General features: G+C 44.1%; 1 protein-coding gene across 7 annotated transcripts in view; it reads right to left on the minus strand.

Moving 5' to 3' along the window:
- Nucleotides 1–17,210, minus strand: part of HACD1 (3-hydroxyacyl-CoA dehydratase 1) — a 91,515-nt gene that overhangs the window by 37,992 nt on the left and 36,313 nt on the right. For 2 of the 7 annotated variants that reach the window (XM_075587510.1, XM_075587511.1), the window contains exon 2: nt 5,742–5,961. The exons of the other annotated variants lie outside the window; for them this stretch is intronic. In XM_075587510.1, the coding sequence (XP_075443625.1) occupies nt 5,742–5,794 (53 nt within the window). In that variant the 5' untranslated portion in view covers nt 5,795–5,961. The remainder of the gene's footprint in view (nt 1–5,741; nt 5,962–17,210) is intronic. 7 annotated transcript variants of the gene reach the window in all.

Raw genomic sequence — 17,210 nt, forward strand, 5'->3', positions numbered from 1 at the left:
AATTATTACATAACCCCATTAGCAGAACCGGCACCACTATCTCCTTGAAAAAGCGCCAAAAGGGGCGTGAAACGCGTGGGAGGAGAGTTTTTTTCTATTGTTTGTTTATGTTTTTTATGTAGTTTCAATAAATTGTTTTTAATTTTTTTTTGTTGGTGAGTTTCCCTATTTTTTCTTTTTGGTGCAGCTGTTACTTTGATCCTTTTTCATGTTCTGTTCATTTGCCGATTGCAGAAACGACATCGGAGGCAAACTGGAGGACGCACACTGTTTGGCAGCGTCTTTGGAAGGAGTCACAGGAGGGTGTTTAATAGTGAGTAAAAGTTACTCCACACACGGGTTTACCGGGGACTTGGGATTTCTGCTTATAGCTAATTTCTTCCCCATATATGTCCCATAGCTGCGCAGGATACTCCGTTCATATCCAATTTTTTGCTCCGTTTATACATGTCTAGCCCCTCTTCCACCTCCCAATCGCAGATCGGGTCCCCTAAGGTGTTCTGGGGTCTGGCTAGGTGTCTCTGTGTGGTGCATACCTGCTGGCAACAGGAGGGCTTGAGTCTCCCGCGATGACATGGGGGATAACAAGAACAGGTTACTGGGGTGGATGCCTTCGTAATGGTTCAATGGTGGAGCGCCTCCATCTATAGTAAGCCCCAGGAATGCGGGGTGGAATCCTTACCACAGAGTTTCCCCTCCAGGGATGAGATTCCAGTCTCACAGAGGGTTGTCTTTAAAAGCAGCAGTCTCTTTATTCCCAGCAGGGCAGCAGCAGCAGCCGACAGGTACAGTTCATGCACAGTCCACTAACTGTTCTCCTTTATGATGGTCCTGCCTCCACTCTGGATCCTACGGGCATGCAGAGTGGAGCTAGCTCTTCCCTCATACCCTAAGCAGGGTGAGAGGTACTTGATCCACCTTACTAACTATAGTTAGATCAGCTCTACTCATGAGCTGATCACTCCTCTGCTTCCTAACTCACTAACACTTCACACTCCAACTTTGTGCACTAAATAGGAAGTGACACTGCTTTATGTAACCTCCAGTAGGCACCGCCCCTGCGTCTCTTGATTGGACACAAGGTCACGTGACCTACCTTCACTTACACAACCCAGTGTCATAAGCGGGGGAAACCCATGTCAACTCCTGGCAATCTGCCCTTAGCAGAGTTTACACACAGGAGGAGGATAGAACTATAGCCCCATTTCTTACCAGGGCTACACATGTTAATTTGGTTCTGTAACCACACAGCTTGGCCACCTAGATCTCATACACAATTATTTTCCAGTTCTGGCAACCATGCCGCCTCTCGCTCATGCCACCCAACCCCTCACGACAAGGACAGATGGGGTGGGGCCATACTGCTGCTCCTTCACGCCACACACCCCGCACCTTCCATCACCTCACCTCCAGGCAAGGACAGATGCGGCGGGGCCCCAACCCTACTTTTGCTGCCCTCCAGACACGTTCTGTTGCCATGTTCTGCACTCCCAGTCACGGCGCCCATAGTCTGCAGGTTGGAGGTATACCTTTCAAATATTTAGATTTCTGAGGTAATTGTCCAAGGATCCTATTGCCAGCACAAAGATGAGTGGATATTGAGGGAAGACATGCTTGGTTTTCCTACCACTGCATAGCTAGACATGCACAATTCCCCAGGCAAAAAAAAATTCAAGGCCCCATTAATATTAATAGACAGCAATTTTTTTATTCCTCTCCCTGATCCTCTCTCTCATCATCTCTCCACCTCCTCCTCATTGTCCCCCTCCCCATCTTTCTCCAACTTCTCATCAGCTCTCCCCCTCATCACCATCAGCTCTCTGACTCTCACCATCAGCTCTCCCCCTCCTCTTCCTCCATGCTTACCTGTAATAGAGACAGGTGCGGGGAGATGGTATGCGGTGGCGGCGGGCACCCGGCGTTAACAGAAGCCGGCAGAGGAATCAGCACTTGTTACACAGGCAGAGCAGAATGGCACGAGGTGAGGAGCGTGCTCTAGCAGCAAACTCCAAAAGTAAGAAAGACTTCCGGGTCAGACCGCTAGAGTGCACTCCTCCTCTGCCGTCCTGCTTTGCCTGTTTAACAAGTTCTGATTCCTCTACCGGCTTCTGTTTAACTCTGGGGGCCTGCCGCTGCCGCCTACCATTTCCCCCTGTATGTCTCTATCTGAAGAGATACAGATGGGCCAACGACAGGTGGGGAGAATGGACTCCCCCAAGAGCGTAGGCTATAGCTACGCCCCTGGCGCCTACTAATGGGAACCTTTGTGACAGAAAACCATTAGCGATTATGTGAGCTTTGGGCTCTGAATACATGACCTTGATTACAGAGGCTATCTTTCCAACTTTGCCAAACTTCGTGAGTTAATAGATACCATATCCAAAGCCTTTTCTGCATCAAAGCTTACAAAGTAATTGGCATTACTGGAGGCAGAACTGAAAGTTACCAATTAAATTAAAATCCCCCCATAATAATTTGATGTTCAGAATGATCACTTATTTGGTAGAATATTAAGAAAAAATGCATTGACATAAATGTTGGGAAGCATATACAGTACTGTATAATAGGGAAAAAAAATTTTTTTATCAATTCATTGAAGTTTGCATTATGATGAATCGGTCCTGGTCATCTGTTTTAACATTTCAAACTTAAATAGAAGAACCTTTCCTCATGAGAATTGCAACACCTCCCTTTCTTGTAAGGAAAGTGGCTGTGTAACATTTTGCCAGTGCAACTTACCCTAGTGTAATTTGGAGCGCTCTTCCAAGGACAGGTGGGTTTCCTGTAAAAAGGCAACCTCTGCCTTAATACATTTTGAAACTAGATAGTATTTTGCTCCGTTTAATTGGCAAATGAATACCTCCCACATACCATTACAAAACTCTACTTGTTATGAGGAGCCGATGAGTGGGTGGGTATACTATACATAGGGCCTGTGAGTTGTTTTGAGAAACAGCCTTCATCATAGCCACCGCTTATTGCCAGTCGTACATTTTGTAAATAAGACGGTAGAGAGTCTAGGGGGTTTGAGCCATTTCAGCTGAATAACCCTTTGAGAAGAGACTGGGGTAAACGATCCCCCCAAATGACGAATGCTGCAGAGTGTTTTTGATCCCGAAGTATGTGGTACATCAATTTTGCTAATACATCCCAGTTTGAAATCAGAGCTGTGATGTGAGTAACGGAATCAAGTCTAGCAACTTGAACCCCTATTGTAGGGAATAGCCCAGCAGTGTAATATCAATAAGTAAGAGAGGGATGACCGGGGGAGGTCTCACGACCGGCACCGGCACCCTGTCTATTAAAGTCCCCCAAATGCAGCTAATTCACCTGGGGAAACTCCGTCAGCGAGGAAACTTAAGATTCACTTACTGAGTCTTGCAGCTCCGTCCAGGTTGGCGTGTTCCTGGCTGTGTAGACTATCAGGAAAAAACCTCTCACTGAAGAGAGAAAGTCAGCGGGCACCACGAAGCAAAAATTGGAGGCTGCACTGTGCTGAAGTATGAAAAAAGTTTATTGAGCCATTGGCAAAAATGGATTAAAAAGGGATAACCCCCCCCCGAATGACCCAAGGGGTTGCTAGGGGTCATAACCGTATTTACATAGTAAGTATTGATGAACAATCCTTGTGATCCTTAACCACATTCAATGCATAACCCATCAACATAACATGCCCCCTAAATGCTGCTCTTGTGTATGTCAGTGTCTGGTGCTGTGGCCACCCAATCCTGGGTATCAAGGTCTGTATGATGGTGCTGTCGCACCGTTGGAGCTCATTAATGAAAACGCCTCAGTACCACTTTAGCTGAATGCCATTAAAGGTGCTCATTGCTCCGTTCTGCTCTCACTCTGGTGATCCATTGGGCCTCCCTGCACGATTTGCTGTTCGCCCTCCAGTTAGTTCCCGCTCTCTCCATCGGAACATAGACTGGCCCTGAGATCTCTCAGGCTCATGCAGATTTCACCACAGGTGCTCTGACAACCCCTCTTAAAGGCTCCTCTCTCCTTACTCCCACCTCTTCCACAGCCTTTGCTATTGGCTTACCCTATGTCCATCATCTGTCACATGTCCATGGTACACTTTAGAGGAACCGGACAAGGGTCAGTGTGAGTGTGTTGCCTACATCATACAGAGGGTTACATCAGTGAATAGCCTTACAAAAGCAATTTTTTTATTATATTTAAGCAAGATTAAAAGCACATTTTAAATACATTGCACCAGACACATGCACATAAAGCAATCTGTACAACAATTAAAGAATCAAATAATTGTAAAATTAAAGAATTCCTATCTGTGCCTTTTATACTCTTGCCACCTTCATCTCTAACTCCTTGTTACCTATGTGTTCTCTCTCTCTCCTGCCTTTAGGAATTGTGGTTGGCAGAACTCCTAAAAAGAAAATATATATATATTTTTACCATACACATGATATAAATGATATGCATAAAAACAGGAATTTCCCTTGAATACAGCCTGGAAGGATTGTGGCTGTCACAAATATTATCATGTGTTAAGCCTATCTAGTGCTGATTTTGCTGTACAACAGGTGTCAAGTATCAGGTGTCAGACAAGCTTCATTACACGTGGTGTAGACAGTATACTGTATTTGGCATACTGTATGTAGATTTGCAGTGTCACTTGCATATGCTGGGCACCTCCTTGCTGTCTCCTTTCTGCCGCCCTCTTTCTTTTGATTTACAGCGTCAAATGAAGCCGTGGACGTCATCAACATGGCATGACGTCTCGTTGCCATGGCAACGTGACGTAGCGGCGTAAAATGATGTCATTACGTCACGTTATCATTGCGACGAGACACCATGTGACGTCACTTTGGTGACGTCCGCTGCATCATCGGAAGGAAAAAGAGGGCGGCAGAAAGGAGGCGGGTGGCATATGTAAGTGCCATAGTGTGGTGCATTTAGAAATCCGCCGCTGTCCATATCGTTTAATAGCCACTTTGGTTAATTTGTTTCTTTTTATATTATTGGATGTTTGTAATCTTTGATATCACTTACTCCAGATGGCCTCATGTCCACCTTAGCTATGTCTAGCATACCATAATATACTCAGCCAAGCTACCCATATCACATTGCCCAGAGCAGGTGATACAAAAATCTGTGGGATTAGAGTTTAATGAATTACATGTGAGTATTTAATTTTTACAAATTTCATCACAAAAAAAAAATAACTTTGAACAAAATAAATCTTAAAATGATCTGTAAGATGAATAAAAGTGTATTTCTAAATCGCCTTGTGAAAAATATCACATGTGATCCCATGACACAAGTGCTGGGGGTCTGGTGCCTCCAGATCCCTGGGACTGAAAAGGTTAACGAACTATGCAAGAAGAATTCTGCATAATGGAATGGAACTCCAGACTCCAAATTGGAGGACTTAAGACAATATATTTTGGAGCTTATTAATTCAGGGTTATTGTTATGGTTGCATAGGGGAGGGACAGTGTAGTTTGAAATAGTACCAATTTATTTAGATATTCGACCCTCCTCTGACATAAACCATTTGGGGATTTGTGGTAAATGTTGCCTTCTGTAGCCAACCAATATTGCGTCAGACAGTAATGATTTCAAAGGGTTATTCACGAAAAAACCTCTCACTGAAGAGAGAAAGTCAGCGGGCACCACGAAGCAAAAATTGGAGGCTGGACTGTGCTGAAGTATGAAAAAAGTTTATTGAGCCATTGGCAAAAATGGATTAAAAAGGGATAAACCCCCCGAATTACCTATTTTTTGTGTGTCTTGCATGCACTGCTGCACATGACAAGGGAGGCTGCATAGTTCCTTGACGCCCGGTTCCTATGACAACGTGACGCCACTCGTCACACCTACTACCAGGATTGGCTGCAATCGGGTTTGGTGAGCTCTGACTGGCTGGTGCTCATCTCAGTATGATTGGCTGGCAGCCGATCATGTGCGCAGATGACTTCAGACACCCGCACTGGCCTAAGAAGGAGGACGGACGTCTATTAGACAGGCTATTTTTGCTGTATTGTATTGTATGTCTTTATTTATATAGAGCCATTAATGTACATAGCGCTTCACAGTGGTAATACATGTGGTAATCAAATAAATAACAGATAATATAAATAACAGATCATGGGAATAACTGCTTTAGACATAAACATAACATTAAGGAAGAGGAATCCCTGCCCGACGCATCAGAGGAAGTTTTGCTGATGTATTGCTCATTTGCTATAGGGGACTTTTATCTCCACTCTAGAGAGAATTTAAAGGTATGTACCACATGTGTTACCAGACATGGAAATGGGACTGAAAAAAGGGGCCATTCTCCCCCAAAACGTTGCCCCCCTCGTTTGCTGCATCTGTTCTCTCTTTTTCCCTTGTCTCCCCCCTTTTCTCCCCAAAATTGTTCAGTCACTGCCGCTTGGACACTTTCCTCTTTTTGGACCTACCAGGTGCCTACCACCTTTAGGATTGGATAAGTATCCCTCCTTCTGTTGCATAGTTTATAAAATAGGAACATTATTAGCAGCTTTTGTTGTTAGATCATTATTGTTTATTTAATTTAATATACTTTATTGTTTCGTGTTCCTGCTTATCTCTGTAAAAATTCATTTTGAGGGATTCTTGTCATACCTTTTTCTTTTGAGTGCTGGGAACATCCCCTGTTTTTGTTCTATTTAGGGAAAAATAGGGTTCCCTTTATTGCTCCCGCTGTACCGCCCTTTTTGTATTATCGTGATTGTTGTATTAGGAGTGCTGTTTGAATTCTACAGTATATGTTTTGTACTAATAAATAATGTTTCTGTTAAAAATTATTCATAATTCATTTATATTTAATTTATGTAATGTATATAATAATTTATATTTACTAGCACCAGGGTGGGCAACCCTGTCGCCATTCGCCACTTGTGGCGAATTGGCAGTGAAACTGTAACGAATAGAGCCTCCTCCCCCCCCCACCCCTTTCCTGCGTCTTACTGCACTGGAAGCCACAGGGACAGGAGAAGCAGTAGCAGCACAGAGAGGATGCTCTCTCTCCTCCTCTCTCCTCCCCCTGCTTCTTACTGCACCGGCAGCCACAGGGACAGGAGAAGCAGCAGCAGCATCATGGAGAGGAAGCTCTCTATCTCCTCCCCTCCCCCCCCCCATTCCCCCCTGCCTCTTACTGCACCTGCAGCACAGGGACAAGAGAAGCAGCACGGAGAGGAAGCTCTCTCTCTCCTCCTCTCTCCTTCCCCCCCCCCCCCCCCCCCCCCTTTATCCCCTGCTTCTTACTGCACTGGCAGCCACAGGGACAAGAGAAGCAGCACGGAGACGAAGCTCTCTCTCTCTCTCTCCTTCTCTCTCCTCCCCCCCACCCCCTTTATCCCCTGCTTCTTACTGCACCGGCAGCCACAGGGACAGAAGATGTTTGGGGAGGTACCCGGGCGCTATCTTTGTGTGTCTTATTTGATGTGTGGAAGTGTGAGGAGAATGGTGTTATACTGCCTGTAAGTGATTTTCAGGTGATGTCCTCTTGTGACTCGGAACCCCAGCAGGATCTATCCAGGACCCTTGTAGGCAATGAATACAAAAAGGGGGATGGGGGAGCACAATAGTTGGAAACAGGCAACGGTATGGATCTAATGAATGCTCTTAAGGTGAAGCAGTTGTTACCATGAGCAAATTAGGTAGCTCAGGTGGCTAATGTCTAATTGGAAGGGAAAACACACATAGGTTTGTATGTATTAATGAGTTGGTGAGATAAAAGTATATATAACTTACACGGCCTTGTGTAAGCTCAGTCACATCAAGGTTTCTTTGGGAATCCCGTGTTCTGCCGTTGATGCTTTTCTCCTTGCGGTGTAGGTACTTCTTCTTGTTGTCTATGCCGCTATCTTCATTAGTTCAGGGTGCCGCTCCAGGGGGATTTCCTCTCGTGTAAACAGAGAAGGGGGATAGGATTAAAACATATGCATATATACGTCAATGGGGGGGAAGGGTGACGTGGCTATAAACCACTGGACAATGTGATAATCTAGCACTCACACGGGCTAATGTGAGTGTGTTCTTATCTTGGTATCTTGCTCATGTAGGGGTATTACCCGATCAGAGGCAAGTGATGAAAGGATGGGGTACAAGGGTATAAATAGTGAAAATATAACTCAATACTCACACGGGCCAGTGTGAGTACACACTCCTAGCGGTATCTTTCCTCTTCTGTTCCTGATACAGCTAGTAGTGAAGATGGGATTAACACATACAAAGGACACTAGGGTCTTAAGGGTAAAACTAATTTTAATGAATATAAAACAACACAAAAAGATAAAAAACAAAAACCAAGCGTTTCTGTGGGACAGTAAAAGCAAGGGGGGGGACAGTGGGGTGTATGGTGGTAGGGAGTCTCCCCTTCCACATCCGAATGGGGAGCTACAACTACACCTCTGTCTCCTCTGTATTATGCTGCAAAGTGTTCCAGATGAAAGAGCAACGCGTTTCGTCCAAGTACTGGACTTCCTCAGGCTCTGTAGATGTGGTCTTGCTGTTCCCAGCCTCTTTTATGCCAGGTTTGGCCAATCCTGGCCTTGGTGTGGTCTCCGTCCCGTTTCGATGCTCTTTCATCTGGAACACTTTGCAGCATAATACAGAGGAGACAGAGGTGTAGTTGTAGCTCCCCATCCGGACGCGGAAGGGGAGACTCCCTACCACCATACACCCCACTGTCCCCCCCCTTGCTTTTACTGTCCCACAGAAACGCTTGGTTTCTGTTTTTTATCTTTTTGTGTTGTTTTATATTCATTAAAATTAGTTTTACCCTTAAGACCCTAGTGTCCTTTGTATGTGTTAATCCCATCTTCACTACTAGCTGTATCAGTAACAGAAGAGGAAAGATACCGCTAGGAGTGTGTACTCACACTGGCCCGTGTGAGTATTGAGTTATATTTTCACTATTTATACCCTTGTACCCCATCCTTTCATCACTTGCCTCTGATCGGGTAATACCCCTACATGAGCAAGATACCAAGATAAGAACACACTCACATTAGCCCGTGTGAGTGCTAGATTATCACATTGTCCAGTGGTTTATAGCCACGTCACCCTTCCCCCCCATTGACGTATATATGCATATGTTTTAATCCTATCCCCCTTCTCTGTTTACACAAGAGGAAATCCCCCTGGAGCGGCACCCTGAACTAATGAAGATAGCGGCATAGACAACAAGAAGAAGCACCTACACCGCAAGGAGAAAAGCATCAACGGCAGAACACGGGATTCCCAAAGAAACCTTGATGTGACTGAGCTTACACAAGGCCGTGTAAGTTATATATACTTTTATCTTACCAACTCATTAATACATACAAACCTATGTGTGTTTTCCCTTCCAATTAGACATTAGCCACCTGAGCTACCTAATTTGCTCATGGTAACAACTGCTTCACCTTAAGAGCATTCATTAGATCCATACCGTTGCCTGTTTCCAACTATTGTGCTCCCCCATCCCCCTTTTTGTATTCACATGGACAGAAGAAACTGCAGCAGCACAGAGAGGAAGCTCCCCAGCCTCACTCCGGTGCCTGCTCCTCAGCTGTGCTGGGAGGGAGAAGCCAGCCGGCTCCTGCCACTGTCAGGGGGTTGAGAGTGACTTTGGCTGCACTGATCAGCTCCACCATAAGCCATAGACTCGAGCAGCAGCCCCCAGCACAGCCTCTTTAAACCCCCACAGCCTGCATAAGCACTCACCACCAGGCTTAGGACACCCCCCCCCACCCTGATGTCCTCTCCTGCTGCCCAGATCCCCACTCATGCTGTCTTCATTCTCCCAGACCACTGCCTCTCACGCTGCCAAGATCTCCCCCCCAGACTGCCCTGACCCTCCCCTCTCACGCTGCCCTGACCCTCCCCTCTCGCGCTGCCCTGACCCTCCCCTCTCGTGCTGCCCTGACCCTCCCCTCTCGCGCTGCCCTGACCCTCCCCCTCTTGCGCTGCCCTGACCCTCCCCTCTCGTGCTGCTCTGACCCTCCCCTCTCGTGCTGCCCTGACCCTCCCCTCTCATGCTGCCCTGACCCTCCCCTCTCACGCTGCCCTGACCCTCCCCTCTCGCGCTGCCCTGACCCTCCCCTCTCGCGCTGCCCTGACCCTCCCCTCTTGCGCTTCCCTCATCATCCCCTCTCACGCAGCCCTCATCATCCCCTCCCATGCTGCCCAAACCACCCCACTCCCCCACAGCTGCACCAAGCCTGCCCACAATGGCACCCACAATGCCCCCACTGCTGCTGCGGAGTTACCCCCTCCCGCCGCCACAGTTTCCCTGCCCTACACCCCGCGTGTTATGCACCCTCGGGGGGGGGGGTGCTTGATGATGAGGGGGACTACTGAAAGGGACTGGGGGAGATCTAGGGTGTTGGGGGGAGATGATGATGGTGATGATGATGGGGGTTAAATGAGATGGTGATGAGGGGGTGAAGTGATGATGAGGAGGAGGGTAGAGGTGGTGGCGTGAGAGGAGGATGAAGAGGGGGTGAGAGGATGAGGGGGGTTGCGGTGGGAGAATTTATAAACTTGTTCAAACAGTGTGTGTTGTTTAAAATTTTCACATGCGCAACATAATACCTCAATTTTTACATGGTGTGGCTATTTTCACTTCTAATTCGCCACACCTGTGGCTACATTGAAATATAGGTTGCCCACCCCTGTACTAGCACATTCTATATAATAAATGCACATAATTCTGTTTTAATTTAAATTGCACTGATCAGGTACAGTATTAAACATGACGCAATGAGTAAAAAAATAATTTAAGGCCACAAATTATGTGTCATATGTATGAAGTCTTTATACATACAAGACACATTATGAAGGTATGTAGTAGAGATTTTGACAAACAACCTTTTTTTTTAATATATAATCTTAGTACATAGGCCCCTATTAGTGTTGCCAGGTGGCTTCTCCAAAAATACTGGACATAGTGGTGCAAGGTCGACGTTCTCGAGACACATTCCCCCCTCACTGCTCCATGCTATATCATCCTCTCCTATGGCCCCACCCCCAGGCTCCTGACACCTCCTCCTGATTGGCTGCTATACCCAGCAGCAGCCAATCAGGATGGAGGAAGTTGCCCAGCCCCTAGCAACAGCCCTGCTTGGGGAAATCCTGCGGCCCCCCAAGCCGACCAGGTCATTATGTCCAGAGAGGTAATACCGGACGCATACATGTCCAGTATTACCTCTAAATATTTTACTGGACAGAGTGTCCAAATACAGGACAGCCCGGTTCAATACTGGACACCTGGCAACCCTACTGTGTATCAGACCTAGGGTGTTTACGTAAAAAGGCTAAAACTTTAGAACACTAGGAGCTTTCTGAATGTTTTCCAATTGGGACATTAATCTCCCTGGAGAAAATAAATCACACGAGGAAACTAAAGAAATTAAAAAGTGTTTAACTTTAGTAGGTAATAATCCACTAAGAACAGGGGAAACCTGCATGCCCAGCTGGGGATTTAAAAGCAGCTTTGGCAATAATTGTTAGGTGATTTTAAGGGATTATTACTTACAGTATGAGTACTTCCACTGGTTCAACTATAAAAGTCAAGTACTTCAAAAGTTAAATGTCTATTTAATGATTATTTTTCTGACAATGTATACTACTTTTTGAAGTTGTGCGTTGATGGGGTGTGTTCTCACTATTTATATTATAAGTGGCTTTTTATTGACAGTGCATTGGAGTTGTGCTTTCATTAGCACCACAAGTACTGACAAGTACAGCACTTGCAGTGTTAATGAAAGTGCCTAAAGTAACATTTTGACACTCACAGTGAAAAAAGGCTGTAAGGACCCCTTCCCCTATCACCCACCACCCTTTTCCCCACACATCACACCTCTAATATTTTTCTCACTCTCGTTATTATAGATGGCTTTTTATTGATAGTACGTTAATTTTTTTTTCATTATCACCACAAGTACTTATGGGAGAAAGTATGTTTTTAAACACCAAAATATAGATTGTAAGCTGTATGGGGCAGGGACTGCATACACTATGTACAGCACTGCATACACCGTCAGCTCTATTTAAGAAAAATCGATTAATATGTGGTAACGCTTGCAAATATAACCTTTCAATGCAATGTACGATTGCCATTTAGAGTGCGAGTGAGCGCGAAAGAGAGCGAGAGTTCACATGTACGTAAAGTTTTCTGAATGTGAAATCCCTAAATATTTGGTGAGACTTAAATCACTACGGTACCTTCAGGATGGGCGGCCTATCTTAAATGTTCTGTTCTTGGGAATACTTATCTTGTTATATGGAAATACTGTGCATACTCATTTTATAAAGGCATTTTTAAACATTGGATGATGTGACACAAAGCTGGTATTCTTAACATGGACTTTTAGTTTAAAAAAAAAAATTGCACTGGCTCAACTCTTTTGTAAAACTTAGGGTCACACATATTGTTGTGCTGCCAACTTTCACTCAGATTAAACATGGATTACAAATTGGTAACAAGAAGCACGTTAATCAGAAATGAAAAATAAATAAGATACATTGTGATGCCATAAAACATCAGAAAAAGCTACTGTAAGATAAAGTGTTAACCATTCCAGGCTGCCAACATGGGGGGGATAGTGTAGAATAGGAGGATCCAATGCGCACTCAAATCCAGATGATATAAAAATAAGAGAGAAAACACAATAGTGTAATTCTGTATATATTCAATATAGATTGTAATGCACTCACATTTAGTAAGGAAAAACAGACATCTCGGTTAATCAGTTTAACCAAACTAGTAGGGAAACGTCAGGAGTCAGGATCCTTCTTATATGGTCTCTGGCGGCAGGATATTTCCAATTTCTCCCAGGCTCACAGGCAGCAGGATATTATGCGGTTATAGAGAAATAAACACACAGTGTAATACTGTATATATAGAAATAATTTCTATAACCATTGTGTGTATAAGTAATATGCCTTTAGGTTGTTAAAGTAACCAACTTTTGATGTCGTCTGGAATCACAGGGAAAATCCCAGGCAAAAAGAGGAAAAGGATGCAGGAAAAGGTAGAACAAACTTTATATAAATAAAAAGCACTTACAGAGCTGAAAACATAAAATTAACCCAAGGTAGTCCAAAACATGTAACCCCACTCTCAGTAAAACCTAGTGCTGGCCATGCACCCGGGAAAACCACACTGAGGGGGTACAGAGCTTCAGACAGCTCCTCAAAGTCAGCAACTGGCTCTAGAAGATTGCCTCAACGCGTTTCGTCCGAATGGACTTCTTCAGGGGGCTCTCAGCTGCTGACTATCTACAGACTTTGAGGAGCTGTCTGAAGCTCTGTACCCCCTCAGTGTGGTTTTCCCGGGTGCATGGCCAGCACTAGGTTTTACTGAGAGTGGGGTTACATGTTTTGGACTACGTTGGGTTAATTTTATGTTTTCAGCTCTGTAAGTGCTTTTTATTTATATAAAGTTTGTTCTACCTTTTCCTGCATCCTTTTCCTCTTTTTGCCTGGGATTTTCCCTGTGATTCCAGACGACATCAAAAGTTGGTTACTTTAACAACCTAAAGGCATATTACTTATACACACAATGGTTATAGAAATTATTTCTATATATACAGTATTACACTGTGTGTTTATTTCTCTATAACCGCATAATATCCTGCTGCCTGTGAGCCTGGGAGAAATTGGAAATATCCTGCCGCCAGAGACCATATAAGAAGTATCCTGACTCCTGACGTTTCCCTACTAGTTTGGTTAAACTGATTAACCGAGATGCCTGTTTTTCCTTACTAAATGTGAGTGCATTACCATCTCTATCTATATTGAATATATACAGAATTACACTATTGTGTTTTCTCTCTTATTTTTATATAATCTGGATTTGAGTGCGCATTGGATACTCTTATTCTACGCCATCCCTAGTGGTCGAAGAACCCACTTATCACCCTCTGCTGCACCCACCAGTTTCTGCCTACATCTTTAAATTGGGACTATAAGTATCCTATTTATATTCACAATATTTCTTTGTGCTCATTTTCTTGTTTTTATTCAACATGGGGGGATAGTCAACCCTCCCCCTTCAGATCAACCACGCTCCACCATCAGAGGGGCTCAGGTCAGGACTCTGTACTGGGCCCTGTAAAGGCTGTTGATGGACCTGCCCGTACGTGCTACATATAGCAAACTTGCATCCTGCAGTGCCAATATTTACAAACTCATACTTTTAATTTTGATTATGTATCAAGAAAAAAAATGTATAAGCAAAAGACACGAATATGGCTTTCTGGGATATGTACGGTGTATTACAGATGGCTTCTGTTTCCAAAAATGTAAATAAATGCATGGAGCATGCTCCACTTTGTGTAAATATATCAAAGAACTGTGCATCAAATGTGTTATTAGAGATGTTGTTATACACAGCCTCCTCCAAGTTCCAAAATAGGCAATACTTTGGGATTCCAGACGAAAATATTGCATTTCAATGGAAGAGTTCACTGCAGTCTATGAGATGTTGATGATAAAATACTTGAGTCCAAGTCTAATCAGTGAGATTCACAGAAAATTAGAGTTGAAATCTCACAGCAGCAGAAATTAAAGAGACATTGGCCCTTATTCATTATTCTGAGAAGCAATCTTGTTCGGGAAGATTTAACTCCATTCACATGATTGGAGTTTAAGTTTGCTAAAGAAAAGAGAAAGATGGCTTCTTAGCCTAATGACCAGCAACTTTAAGGAGAAATCACATATGTTCTAATCCCACTTCTAACAGCATGTCTGGTGTGCATATACACTTTGCATCATCTAACGCTTATTCAGTAGTTAACAATAGATTGTATAAAGACACGCTGGCTTAACATTTCCTAGCTGCTGTCATCCCTGTAAAGGACTAAATCCACAAAGCTCTGTTAAGTCAGGGCTCATAACTTGACTTTACCTATAACAGTAGCGGATATTATTTTCCCTTCGGTTAACACATCCACAAATCTAATTATATGCAAAAACAACATCCAGTATACATACTTTTAACATAGTCTTAACATCCCGTTATTGTAGCATAACATTGCGTTAGTTGGCAATAATGGGACGCTAATGATGTCTTTAGACGTGAGAGAGGGAAAGGGGGCTAGAGGTAGGAGAGACCAATTTTGTACCCACTGACTTGTATACCTCCTAAAACACTCCACTACTGCACACGTGGAGACATACCTATGAACACACCTGTCCTCTTCAGAAAAAGCCCTTTTTCGGATCTGGATTGGAGTAACGCCAAGTTTAAGTATGCCAATATTAACATCAATTTAAAGTCCTGGTTTTACTTTAAACTGACATTAATGGATATGTGCAAATGTCTTTTTATTATCCTTTGAAGATACACATTAATGCTTAGCATGACGTTAAGTTAGCTTAACGCCAGGTTGAATTACTTAACAGAGTTTTGTGGATGCGGACCAAAGTATCCTATGCAGACAATAGATACACAACTCACAGCTACTGCTAGTGGGTACGGTGCCATCTATTGTAACATATATGATAATTTTTTTCTGTTTCCTAGCCTCATATACACTGAAGCTGAGCTAGCAATAACTTTGCCTAGTTGTCTGGCTATAAAACTAATGGATCTTACATCTTCCCAAGCAAGGGAAAACTGATTCCTTGATGTAAAATAGAGGCTTGCAATCTTTGCAATAAATGTATGAAACAGACATATTGTATGCTAAATTTTAGAGCGTATTGAATAACTCTCAGGCTTCTTGCCTATATTTTTTTTTAACCATCTGGTTGATAGATACATAGATATAATTTCATAATTAGAGCAATCATAAGTGTTGGTCTGTATGGGTTTACTACAATTTAGTGATAATCTATCTCTATATATACAGCGCAGAGGAGTTTCTCACTCCCACGGCCAGCAGAGGCTGCTGGGGCCTAGGCAATCTAGTGCAGGCTCTGCTCCTGTTTCTACAGATGGTGTTCCTGATGTCCTCCTTGTCCCCTTCCCCTGCACTTTCCAGTCTACCCGAGTGCTCCCATGAGGCTTTCCTGCCGGAGCGGACCATGGAGGAGGACTGCATGGCTGCCTTGGTGGAGGAGGTGAAGAAACGCGGGGCTCACTGGCTTCAGCATCAGCTGTTTGGGTAGCTGCACCAGCCCCGTTTGCCCAGAGTCAGACAGCATCCCCAGCGGGTCTCTGGTGCGATCACGAGAGGAGGGGTGTTATTTTATATTGCAGACACCTTACAATTTACACTGTTAAATTACCCCCCATGCCCACCCTCTTTTGAAATCCTACTTGGCAAAATCTGCCTCCCCTTTTCTAAGCCGGCCTTGATTGCTGGCATCCAACGCCCCCCTAAATCCCCACTACAGTCTGTGACTGATATCACACAGTTTCTTCGCTCAATTTCCACTCTGAATGAGAAGAGTGAGCTGTTAGTTCTTGGGGATTTCAAATACAAATGGCTTGACCCTAAAAACAAGAAAATCCAGGTACAACTCAAGTCACTTAACTTATCGCAACTCATTTCCCAACCCACACGGACAAACCTGAAATCTCATAACCATTCCTTGCTGGACTGGATTGTCACCTCTAGTCCCAGCAGAATCCAATCCTCTGGCATCCTAGAGTTCCTGGCATTTTCAGTGACCATGCAACATTGTACTGAGTAATCGGACTACCCCAATAAAGCCCTAAAGTTCTCCTCACTAGAACATTTAGAAACTTGAACCCACAACAGTTTGTGGCTGATCATACCAGCTGCCTTGGTACAGAATTGACATAATTCCCGACCCCGATCTGCACTCGACTATTTAAAATCCGAGTTCTTAAATCTGTGATACCCATGCTCCACTACGCAGAATAAGAGTATATGGAGCCCACTATCCGTGGGTTACAACCGACCTTATGTCGCTCTACCATCTTAGGGATGCCTTGTGGAAAAGCTACAACGTAACTGGCACTACCAAGGATCTTAATCACTAGAGATGCCTGCGGAATATGTGCACATGGCAAACAAGAGACGCAAAAGCACAATATTACTCTGACAATCTTTGCCAGAATACATCAAATCCAGCTAACTTCTGGAAGGTTGTCAACAGTACATTCCAGCCTTCTAGCCATCAACAACCATGTAATATCATTATGGAGGATATTACTCTGACAAATCCCACTGACATTGTGAATGCATTGAATTAATACTTTGTGTGGTGTGCTATTAACTTATTAGCGAAACACAACATGAACTACAAACATGAAC

Source organism: Ascaphus truei, chromosome 2 (genome assembly GCF_040206685.1).
Source record: "Ascaphus truei isolate aAscTru1 chromosome 2, aAscTru1.hap1, whole genome shotgun sequence".
NCBI classification, from domain to species: Eukaryota; Metazoa; Chordata; class Amphibia; order Anura; family Ascaphidae; genus Ascaphus; species Ascaphus truei.